Genomic DNA, 11,807 nt, shown 5'->3' on the forward strand with positions numbered 1-11,807 from the left:
ATACACAAAAATCTTATTTATCTAAACCTGGTTTTGTCGAGTTGGAAACGAACGACGATTTGAAACCATACGATAAAAATAAATTTCTACCCTCATGTGAACGCACGTTCGCGGCTTTATCAAATGCCATACTTTTACAAAGAGGAATGTTGCAAAATAATGTTACTCAATTGTTGACTTGGGTGAAGGACTTGCAGTCCGTCTCCTATGATGAATTTAGTGCTAAAATCAAGGAATTATTTTGTGAGGATAAGGATTACAATGAAATTTCTAACAATATTATGCAAATTATTTGCGGAAAACGAGCTTCAATCATTAACAATCGACGAACTGAACTTTTGAAATCGGTTTCAAATAACTTCACGGCTGATAAATTCAAAAAGATCCCACCATCTCCGGAATTTTTATTTCAGCCGGATCAATTTAATTCTTTGCTAGAGAAAGAGGGTGGTCCTACAAAAGTTTTTCAAAAACCCCAACTTGCAAAAACAACTAATGTTTCCTTTAAAGGACAACCTCCAAAATTTGCTCCAAAGAATCAATATTTAACCTCCTTTCGAGGAAATACTAACGGACCATCAGTTCAGAGTTCAAAACAAGACTTGTCATCGCGAGGGAAACGAAAGTACTCTTATGACTCAAATAAAAAATCTAGTGGACGACGTCACGGCGGAGATTCCAAAAGACGTCGTTATGATTGACTCGAGAGTGTTTCAAGCAGGGCGCTTGAAACATTTTCTCGAGAGGTGGGTAGCTCTAAAAACTCCAAAGGTGATTTTGAATATGATTTCAAATTTTCGAATACCATTCGTAAAAAAGCCCCCGCTGATTATTCCAAATCTAAATTATTATCAGACTCCGGATACCCCACAAATGTGTATAGAAGTGCAAAAAATGATCGATTCAAACATAATCGAACCAGCTCAGGTGAGTCCCAGTTTTGTTTCACCGTTGTTCCTAATAGAGAAGACGGATCAATCATATCGACCAATTTTCAATTTAAAATGCCTAAACCATTATATTTCGGTAAAGAAATTTTATCTTGTGTCGCACTTCGAGATACCCAAATTCCTTCAACCAGGCGATTGGTTGACAAAAATCGACATGTCACAAGCTTACTTTCACGTGAATGTAGCTCAAAGTCATCGACGCTTCCTAAGATTGATTTTCAGGCAAAAACTATACCAGATGACATGTCTTCCATTCGGTATAGCATGCGCACCAAGATGTTTCGCAATGATAACAAATTTTTAGCCCAAAAGCTAAGAGAAGTGGGAATGAGGGTAGTACCTAGTATATTTGGACGATTTTTTGATTGTGAACCAGAGCCGAAGTCTGCTTCAGCAGCAGACCTCGGCTGCAGTACACTTACTTCAAGTACTAGGTTGGATCCTAAATTTCGAAAAATCTATATTGTGCCCCACGCAGGACCTAGAGTTCTTAGGGATTCGATGGGACACAGCCTCAAATCGAAAATACCTTCCTCAGCAGAAGGTACTAAAACTTCGTGTGGAGTTTCAGCGACTCTTAACGAGGAAAACATGCTCATTGAGGGAAGCCCAATCGATACTAGGAAGGTTGAACTTCGCAAATTATGTAGTCCCTCAAGGTCGTTTACACTGCCGCTTGTTTCAGAGTCACCTACGAATCCTACGCCAGGGACATCCAAAGCAACGACACAGCCTACCCAAGGAAGTAATAGAGGAGCTGCAATGGTGGCGTCGATCGGTGAGCGAACACTCATTAATTCACTTACCTCAGGTCACACATCACCTTGTAACCGATGCATCAGATCAGGGCTGGGGTGCCCTACTGAACGACACTCACCTGTCGGGTCAGTGGGCTCCTCATCAACAGCGCTGGCACAGCAACATCAAGGAATTGGTTGCCATCCAGAAGGCAATAGCAGCCTGTGCACACGACCTTCACGGTGCCTGTCTTTTGATCCAATCGGACAATACGACGGCGATGGCCTACTTACGCAACCAGGGTGGGACGAGATCTCCAATGCTAATGGCACAGACTCGAGAGGTATGTCAACTCATCCAGGACTTACAGATGGTAGTCATATGTCAACACCTACCGGGATGCTTCAATGGCATCGCGGACCGCATGTCTCGAGGAAAACCAATCCCGGAATGGCATCTCCTGCCAGAGGTAACTTCGGAACTATTTCGGACATTTGGTGTTCCACAGATAGACCTTTTCGCATCTGTTCGAGCGCACGTAGTTCAGCGCTACGTGTCGATGGACCCGTGGGACAAGAGAGCGGAGTTTCACAATGCCTTCAGCCGGCAGTGGAATTACAATCTAGGGTGGGTGTTTCCACCCCCGTCTCTCATACCACGAGTATTAATTCATCTGAACAGTTGCAGCGGCCTATACATAGTGATAGCACCAAAATGGCCGAAATCGTTTTGGAGACCAGACCTCCAGAACAGAGCCCTCAGCGGGCCAGTTCAAATTCAGAACCTGAGCGAGACGTTAGTGGACATGACCACAGGTTACTCACTTCCAAGGGTAGAGGACCTTATTCTGGAAGCATGGTTGATTGGAGCTGGGACTCTCTCCTCCAGAGTTGGACTGTAGAAGAAAAGGCTCTGCTGCTTAATGGTTGGCGTAAGTCTACGACGTTATCATATAAACCGGCGTGGAACCGCTGGGTGAAATGGTGCGCGGAGAATAATGACACAGTTTCAACTCCCTTGGCTAAAGACCTGGCAAAGTTTCTAGCACATCTTCATTTGACAGAGAAATTGGCGCCTGCTACAATTCATTTGCACAAGTCGGTAATATCGACTATATGCGAACCTCATGTAGGCAAAAAATTAAGCGAGGACATCTTCGTAAGACAGGTACTAAAATCTATTACACTTACACGACCAAGAGTTAAAAAAGTGCCAATTTGGGATCCGCAGCTTGTAGTCCAGTGGCTTAAAGACAATAATCCAGAAGTTGTCTCTTTATTCGAGGCAAACCGACGCTGTGCAACGATTTTATTGCTTGTGTCAGGTAGACGTATTCATGATTTGACACTTTTAAACGTGTCTTCTGATCATTTGGAGCATGACGGCTCCAATATTATACTATGGCCAACTTTTGGCTCGAAGACTGACACCACCCGGCATCAGCAATCGGGGTGGAAGCTGATCCCCCACGAAAATCAAATGTTGGACCCAGTGTATTGGATACATAAGGTCATCGAATTATCAGCTACGAGAAGAGGCTCACTTCAGCAACTTTTTATTACAACTCAAGGTAAGGCGAAGCCTGCTTCCAGGACAGTAATTGCTAATTGGGTAAGAACTATTTTTAAGGCCGCAGGTATTGATGCTAGCCCAGGAAGCAGTAGATCAGCTGTTGCATCGCTCAATTGGCTTTGCAATGTTCCAATTGACAAAATTCTTAAAAAAGGTAATTGGAATCAGGCTTCGACCTTTCTTAAACATTATTGTAGGGAAATTAGAAATACTAGGAGTAATCAATTTATCAACATGTCAAATTTATTTTTACCTTTAGATGATTAGATAATGCTAATAACTAATAACCATAATATTATAAATATTTGCTTTTTTTATGAAGAGTTGAAATAAAGTTTAGTTTTCTTTATTTAATGTGTTATAATTTTGTACCTTAAACTAAATTAATTTACATATTATATGTGGACCGTTATGGTCAAGGCGCTAATCATCTATCCCTCACCAGGTGTTAACAGACATTTCTCACCCATTCCCCCGGACAAGGCGAGGAAGCACAATGTAGAGGTTTTACCTTCCAATAAAACCGCCATTGTGCTCCGAGCCTTGTCCGGGCATTTTATTGCCCCTGGTGAGAGCAATGAGCGATGGACGGCTGCCATGATGGGCGCCCACACTTGGTGGAGGGGATGATTCGAGCGGTTTGTAGTCTATGTTGCAGGAAAAAGGGCGGGAAACCAGTGTTGCCAGACGAAAAAACCTGTTATAGCCTGACCAGGAACATAAAAACCCTGGCATAGAGGCGCGTCAATTGCATTTGATAGTGCAACACTGAATACAGTCGTACCTGTGTTAAATTAATAGGCTAACTTTATGTATCAGGATTCAGGATTACGGGCTAATTTGATATTTTCATAAATTAACGAAAAAATATTATTAAGGTAACCTGGTTTAAATAAATTAAATGAAACCATCAATCGAGCTAGTAGGATTTATTTTATTATTCATCAATAATCAAATTCAGAACTTGAATATTCAACTGCAATGTCTGCTCATGAACGCTTCAAACTCGGTACTTCTTTCCCAATTCCATAAAATTCAACACTTAGAGTGACAAAAAATTTTAAAATTGGTAGTTGAAACAAACCACAGCTAATTTTCATAGTGGACTGTACTATACGATAAACATGTCAGTCAATTTGACAACCTTTGTCGGAAACATTATTCAATGAAAATATTGTCCGAATCCTTAGTATTTCTCTTCGACAAATACTTTAACACATTGTGAACGACTTTTCTTTCACGACTATAAAAAGATTTTAGCAATTTAATTCACAAAATCAATTGCGCACATTTAAAATAAAGTTTGTTTACACTTTGACAGCAATAGACTGACATGCAAGGTGACATGTCAATGAAGTTTTCAGTTACTGTTGCCATTAAAAGAAATTAGTACCATTAGTTTTCCGCAACATGGCGAGGGTTTTTATGTTCCTGGTCAGGCTATAAAACGATGAAATCAGCAATAGCTCTCTCACCCATTCCCCCGGACAAGGCTCGGAGCACAATGGCGGTTTTATTGGAAGGTAAAACCTCTACAATTTCCCGCTAAGAACAGAAAAACGGATACGGAAGTTGATTTATTTTCACAGCTTTCAATTTGGGTGTGTGTGTATTTACTGGTCGGTGATGGTCTGCCGACCGACTACACTCGTTCGCAGGCAACCTCCTTAAGTCACCTGAAAAAGCTTCACAAAGTAGTCGCTAAAACCATTATAACATTTTAATCGTAGGAAAATAGCTTGTGTTGTGTACTTTTGTTAATTTTATAACTATACTGCGATCCGAGCTTATCAGTTTACATAGCCAAGGTGACCTTGCACTTGATTTACTAACGGACATCACGTTTTAGTCTGTTAAAAAAATCCTATATAATCTGTGCTCGTGCCGTCAATAGTGTCAAATTCGCATGTTTTGATTAATTTCGTGACCTAACCAAAAAATCGTATATTTCTTAAAATTTTATGAATATTTTGATTTTTATTCGAGACTGGATAATAAAAAATGAGAGACGTATTTTTGTCAAACTGTGAAAAAAGCTTCATACAGAAAATTGTATCGGAAGGCCACGTAAGTATACTTCAGTTTGGTTCCTACTGTTGTTCTTTAAATTATCGAATTTATTTAATGAACTTCTAATTTATACTTTTCAGCGATTAGATGGCAGAAACTACAATGAAAGTAGACGGCTAGATATATCGTTTGGATCAGATTACGGTAGTTGTATTGTTTGTTTAGGTGAAACAAAGTAAGTCTTTACAATTTCTATCGCGCAGTCGAATCGATGTTTTTCTTTTTCTCATAAAACTATAATGATGTAAAATTTAACATTTTCAGAGTGCTGGCACAGGTGTCTTGTGAAGTGACACAGCCTAAGCAAATCAGGCCAAATGAGGGCATTTTGTACATCAATGTGGAGATCAGCCCTATGGCCGCACCGCAGTTTGAAGCAAATAGACAGACTGACCTCACAGTATACTTGAACAGATTGCTTGAGAAATGCTACAAGGACTCAAAATGCATTGATCTTGAGTCTTTGTGTATAGTGGTTGAAGAAAAAGTAAGGATCTACTTTTCATAAACTGGCTATTAAATAATCTAATTTCATTAATTTTACAACTATGACTTCAATTAGCTAGCAGAACATTGATTATAGTAACTAGATAAAAAGGTAATATTCATCTACTCATCATCTATTTTATTATTGCCTATCACCAAGAAATTATGATTATTTATTGGAGTTCGAAGGGAAATCCCTTACAATAAACTACCTACTTACCTGTTCATCATCATTTCGGCCACAGGACATCCACTGTTGAACATAGGCCTCCCCCTTAGAACCTACCTACATTATTTTCCCTTGCTCATTCCAGGTATGGTCTCTCAGGGTGGACATCAAGGTTTTGAACCACGCAGGCAACTTGATAGAATGTGCCAGCATAGCCACACTCACCTCATTGGCTCACTTCAAGAGGCCAGATGTGACCCGTAGCGGTGACAATGTTATAATTCATACCATCGCAGAAAAAGATCCAATTCCAACTGTACTGTACCACTATCCAGTATGTGTGACTTATGCTATATTTGGAAACGAGTAAGTATTATGAATGTAGATGTCAGTTAACAGCACTTCAGACTACATTTATCTCATCATCATCATTTCGGCCATAGGACGTCCACTGCTGAACATAGGCCACTCCCAATGATTTCCACAATGGCCAGTTGGTGGCGGCCTGCATCCAGTGCTTTCTTGCTACCTTTATGAGATGGTCGGTTCCCCTATTTCAACTACATTTACAATTAGCTTGATGTGCTGTCCATAAAAAACTTATTTCTATATTGCCAGCAATAACCAATACACAAGCAAAATTATTAAGAGTCATAAAATTGGTTCTTGTTTGTCTTCTTCACAGCTCTTTCACTATTTGACTAGTTACCATACCATAAACAAAGTAAGAAGACTCAAGTTATTCTTTCCCTTATTTCCTTCTAATCAGAGTTTTTGTTTACCTTCCCATAAAAATAATAAACTGTTCTCTTTTTCAGCACACTTCTCTCAGACCCTAGTTTCACTGAAGAATCCGTTTGCACCAGCAGCACCGAAGAAGGAATAAACACAGCTGGAGGTTTACTCGTGATTGGAATGAACCAATACAAAGAGTTATGCCTACTTAATTTGACTGGAGCACCGCTGTACAACTCAAATGTAGTGCATAAGGCCATAATAAATGCAGCAGACAGGAGCAAAACTATAGTGGACTTGGTGAAAAAGACCATTGTTAGTGATGACACAATAAGGTATGAAACCGATTTGAAAAACAAATGATTTAACATTTCCAATCAACGGTGAAGTCACAATACCTAAAATTAAGGCACCCAGCATGTTTTATAAAACTGAATACCAATTCCTTGGTCAGAAGTGGTTTGCTACTTCATCTGAAATGACTCTATTGCTTTCTAATTCTGCTGTTACATTCTTAGAATACTCCAGGGTGAGTGAGAGATGGATAGCATTGATTATATGTATTATTGTTTTCATGAACTATTATGATAGAGGAATTATTAAATTAAATTCTTTATCAAATTACCTATGGTCAAAATTAACATCAAAATAAAGAAGCTTTATTTTTACAACTTTAAGGAAACAAAACACTTTGAGTTACTGCAAAAATAATAATTAATAATTTTGCTTCATAAAGTAGCTTGCTATCTCTCTCTCTTATCTTCAAACCTCAAAGTATTTTACCACATGCCTATTAATAATTTTGTAACCACTGTTTTGTTATAAACTATTCTATTAATTTCCTAATATGATTGAAATGGCTTTTTGATTAATAAGTAACTTTTTATGTTCCAGACAAAAGCGTGGAAAAATAAACTTCTCTGATATCATCACTGAAGATCACCTGCTATCGTTGAGCCAGAAAGATATCAGTATTCGGCTCAAGAATTATGATGTGGATGATTTGCAACCCAAAGAACGAAATACGGACAACGATGATGATATTGAAATGAAACCAGAGCCTAGCAAATATGATGGTAATTTCAGATTTTGATTTACCTACTTTTTCAATGTTAAATGGTGTTACCAATGGTGTAACAATCTCACCCAACTAAGGCTGGGTTGCACCACCTAACTTTAACGGGAACTATGACGATAACCGGTGCTTTTTGTATGGAGTATGATAGATTTTTGATGTTTGTCAAAGTTGAAGTAAGATGCAACCTAGCCTAAGTGATTTTCTCAAGAAGTTAGAAGTCATGTAAAGTATCAGTTTTGTTTCATGAAATTTAGATGAATGGCTTGTGTAATAAATAATTGATACAAATGAATGAATAGAAGTATTCTATTGAAATGTTATAATAATGAAATGTGTATTACATTTTTGACATGTATAATTTTTGTATTTACATAATGCATGAATGGGAGATGCTATAATGTATAATTATTATTCTTGTTCCAGTTGTACAATCATTGCCACAAACTGCAGAGATAGTATCCAAGAAGGGAGCATCCAAATGGATCGAAATATCATCAGATTCAGAAGAAGAATGAAAATAAATTAAATAATAATTATTTTATAACAAACTTCATTTGTTAAATAAAATGTAAATTCACATTTTACAATTGTTCTCTTACTATAATATCTCTTAACTATATTAGCAATTGCATTTCCCTCAATAGCTTAATAACTTGACAAGGCAAAATGTAAAACAATAAAGTATGTCAGTAAAACAAATCTAGATTGCATGATCAAAATTACATTGTAGAAGTAGGTACAAGTCAATCACAAACATACAATAAAATTGTCCTAGTGACAGTGTACTCTAAAATAATAATTAAAATACATACAATCAGATTTACATAGCTTACAATTTGGCCAGAAGTAATATACTTCATATCATGTTTAGATTCCCAATTCATAGTTCTCTCATATACAGAAAAAGGACAGATATTTCCAGAAATTAAATTATAGGAAGTCTAAAACCTATTACTAAAATTAAATCTAAATAATTCCATAAATTACATTACATTAATATTATTCTACACTGAATCAGAGTTCACTCCATTTTTCTGGTCCAACTTGTTGCCATTTGTTTTTACCATGTAGATAAAATATGTCATAATCTCCTTTTCATTTACAGGTAAAGTCTTGAAATGTTTTTGAATAGCCTGAAATAAATAAACAAAGAAATGTTAATATTTTCTGAGATTGAAACACATGGGTTATCTGAATCAAAGTAATCATAAATTAATATTCTGTTCACACAAAGAATTCTGTTGAATATATTATAGTGTTATTTGTTGTTTACATTGTGTGGTACTTACATCTGCTAATTGAGCTTTATTTAGGCCTGGCCTTGTTGGCACTTTATAGTGCTTTTTGTACCTCCTTAGTGTAGGCACTTGCAGTTGGAACCAATCCACTTCTGGGGTGTCCATTTCTGCCTCATTACTGTCGTCCTCAGAGTCTTTTGGTCTCCTCTGTTTTGTCCTTGCACACTGAATCATGTTTTTGTGATAGTCGCAAATGTATGTATGCCTTGCCTAAAAATAAATCACACTCATTAAAAATGAACAAAGAGATATTTTCGCTGTTACCGATTTATTTGACAAAAACAATGGATTACCTGTGGGTCAATGTTGAGTTTGAGCTTCCGTTGCATCACAGTCTTCTGTATACGTTTGCTATACGCGGCATTGCCCGCGGGTCGTCTGCACCGTTCACCGTCATCCACAAGGCAACATATTTGGTCAGAATTTCCTCTAGAGTCCTCTTCCCCTGTACTAAACCCGTTGTTCATTTGATACTCGCGTTGAATCATATATAACAAATAAGTTAAACTTCTAAGCCAGACCTCGCACTAGGCGATGAAAAATAGTTCGACGTATTCACAAAGACGCACTGTTGAGGTTATGATTTTTAACAACACAGAACATTTCTAATGTTTACTACAGGGCTATAAATGAAGACAATTCACCGGCAAACTTGCTGTTGTATAGCACTAGGTATTTGAGCACAGCAATTCCCTATTCACTGCACTTATGCACCAAAATGTTCATAGCTTCAAGTTTCCTGGCGCTTGGGTTAGATAAAATGTAGTAAATACGTGGTTTAGTCAATCACCAAAGCTTTAAAATCATATGATCCTTATTTGGGACACATTTGAACTCAATTGAAATAATATTAAAATTAACACCACTGGATAAACAAGAATAGGATACACTTTCGCACCGACCGATCGCCATTTGACTAGAGTAGTTAAAACAGGCAGAATCTCTGTCAGTCATTCTGACAACCCATTCAATCATTCACTTACTGAAAATTAGACTTTATGTCAAGAGACATTAAGAATAAATTGAAACGTCATCTTCAAACTGCTCGTTCGTAAAAAATAGTTCAATTCGTGAATGTGTGCATAGTTGCATTGTGACAACGTAGCTATGTTGTATTATAAACAAAAAATAAAGCCGACGCCTGAAAGCGGATTGGCCGAAATATGGCGGGACTTTCAATTTCAACCAATGAAATTTTTTTCTCATTGACATTGCTAGCTCGCGTACTCATTATGACAAACGCGACGTTCCCTACGTAATAAGCGCTGAAATCGTGTGTCCGATGTAATAAACACAGTTGGTAAGTTATATTATTTTCTTCTAATTTTCATCCATATTGCTTAGCAGATTATTTGTGTGGAATTGTGAATATTATTCCTTTGATTTTAGACGTATTCATGTTGTGCCCCAAGTGATATTTATAGTTTTACATTCTAATTTTGTAAGCAAATGGCTGCCGAGGGCCGGAGTAAAGTGTCATTATACACATGACAACAGTATAGTGGTGTAAGTGAGTGTGCGTACTTCTTATTATTCTTGGTAGGTGTTATTTATTAGTATTATTCGATTTTGTTGAAGCTTATTTGAATAGTAGCAATTTAGACATAACCTCAAAGTTTGATTCTACGCATTTAGTAAACACTGTTTATAAATATTTGACATTACAGATGCTATAAGTAAGTATTAAAACAATAAAGAGGTGTTTACATTAATTCATTGCTGTAAATATGTCTTATTTTCAAAATCTGATCAATTAAATATTGGAAATTTGTAAATGTTGTACTTAATTTGCAAGTCTATAAAATAATCTCATGAAGTTTTAGTACCTATTTTTTTACCGCCAAAAACTGAGAAAATATTTTTTCCTTGTATAAAGATATTATAATTATTTGTTAATCTCACAGCTGTAGCGGAAATGAAGATTAACATATTATTTTGAGCTTTCTTTCAGCAGAATAGCTTTATTAGCTTTCATAATTTTTATCTGAATATTACCAATCAACTTTGTTTTTCACCTAATTAGAAATCAAAGTTCTATGAATGATCGAATCGAAACGATTTATATTTTTGTAGTTATTGTTATTTTGATTGATAAAATCCGTTGTATTTTACTGAAAAACTTCACCCGTGAACTTTTAACTGAGAAAATTAAGCGTTAAGAAACATAATAGGTACTTATTTCGTGCCTTGTTGACTTACTTATTTTAGTAAAATTAAATAGAGACCGATTTCCTAACACAAATAGGATGGAAATTGATGTTGACCTTAAAAAACTTATTTACGTAGGTACTTAACTAGGTACCTACCACCCACTTTGATTAGTCTTCAGATTGTCCAGTCATTTGGTATAATGAATTAATGAATTATTTGATTCGGTTGGTGAATTTTCAATTCTAATTATGAATATAATATTATTATTATCTACTACGTTAATGTTGTAGGTTGATTTATTTCGCTATAAAAGCAATACGCAGCTTTAAAAGTTTAGATTAGAAAAATCTTAAAGGGGCTAGGTGATTAGGTCCTGGTAGGGTGCAGGATAGGGTGTTCTTTGTATTGTTCCTTTAAAACTTAGCTACTTCGATCAACAATACCAACTAGATAGGTATCGGGTCAGCGACTCAGCGTTCTTCGCGAAATAACAGCGCACTTGAGAAGTGAGTTCTTATTTAATTAACGCCAACTCACAGTCACGGGGTGTAGATGGGAAT

General features: G+C 36.8%; 3 protein-coding genes across 3 annotated transcripts in view; 1 reads left to right on the forward strand and 2 right to left on the reverse strand.

Moving 5' to 3' along the window:
* The window catches only part of LOC135073117 (glutamate receptor ionotropic, delta-2), a 108,203-nt gene that overhangs the window by 7,777 nt on the left and 88,619 nt on the right, over positions 1-11,807 (reverse strand). The gene's annotated exons all lie outside the window — the stretch shown is intronic.
* LOC135073084 (exosome complex component RRP45) lies at positions 5,153-8,385 on the forward strand. The gene is made up of 7 exons (XM_063967118.1): positions 5,153-5,327; positions 5,411-5,505; positions 5,595-5,817; positions 6,131-6,351; positions 6,804-7,055; positions 7,615-7,796; positions 8,222-8,385. Exons 1-7 carry the CDS (start codon positions 5,262-5,264, stop codon positions 8,311-8,313), a joined length of 1,131 nt encoding a protein of 376 aa, XP_063823188.1. The 5' UTR covers positions 5,153-5,261; the 3' UTR covers positions 8,314-8,385.
* On the reverse strand, positions 8,326-10,030 carry LOC135073086 (histone deacetylase complex subunit SAP30 homolog). The gene is made up of 3 exons (XM_063967119.1): positions 9,390-10,030; positions 9,088-9,306; positions 8,326-8,931 (listed from the first exon to the last, which is right to left on the reverse strand). Exons 1-3 carry the CDS (start codon positions 9,582-9,584, stop codon positions 8,803-8,805), a joined length of 543 nt encoding a protein of 180 aa, XP_063823189.1. The 5' UTR covers positions 9,585-10,030; the 3' UTR covers positions 8,326-8,802.

This window comes from Ostrinia nubilalis, chromosome 7, assembly GCF_963855985.1.
Source record: "Ostrinia nubilalis chromosome 7, ilOstNubi1.1, whole genome shotgun sequence".
NCBI lineage: Eukaryota > Metazoa > Arthropoda > Insecta > Lepidoptera > Crambidae > Ostrinia > Ostrinia nubilalis.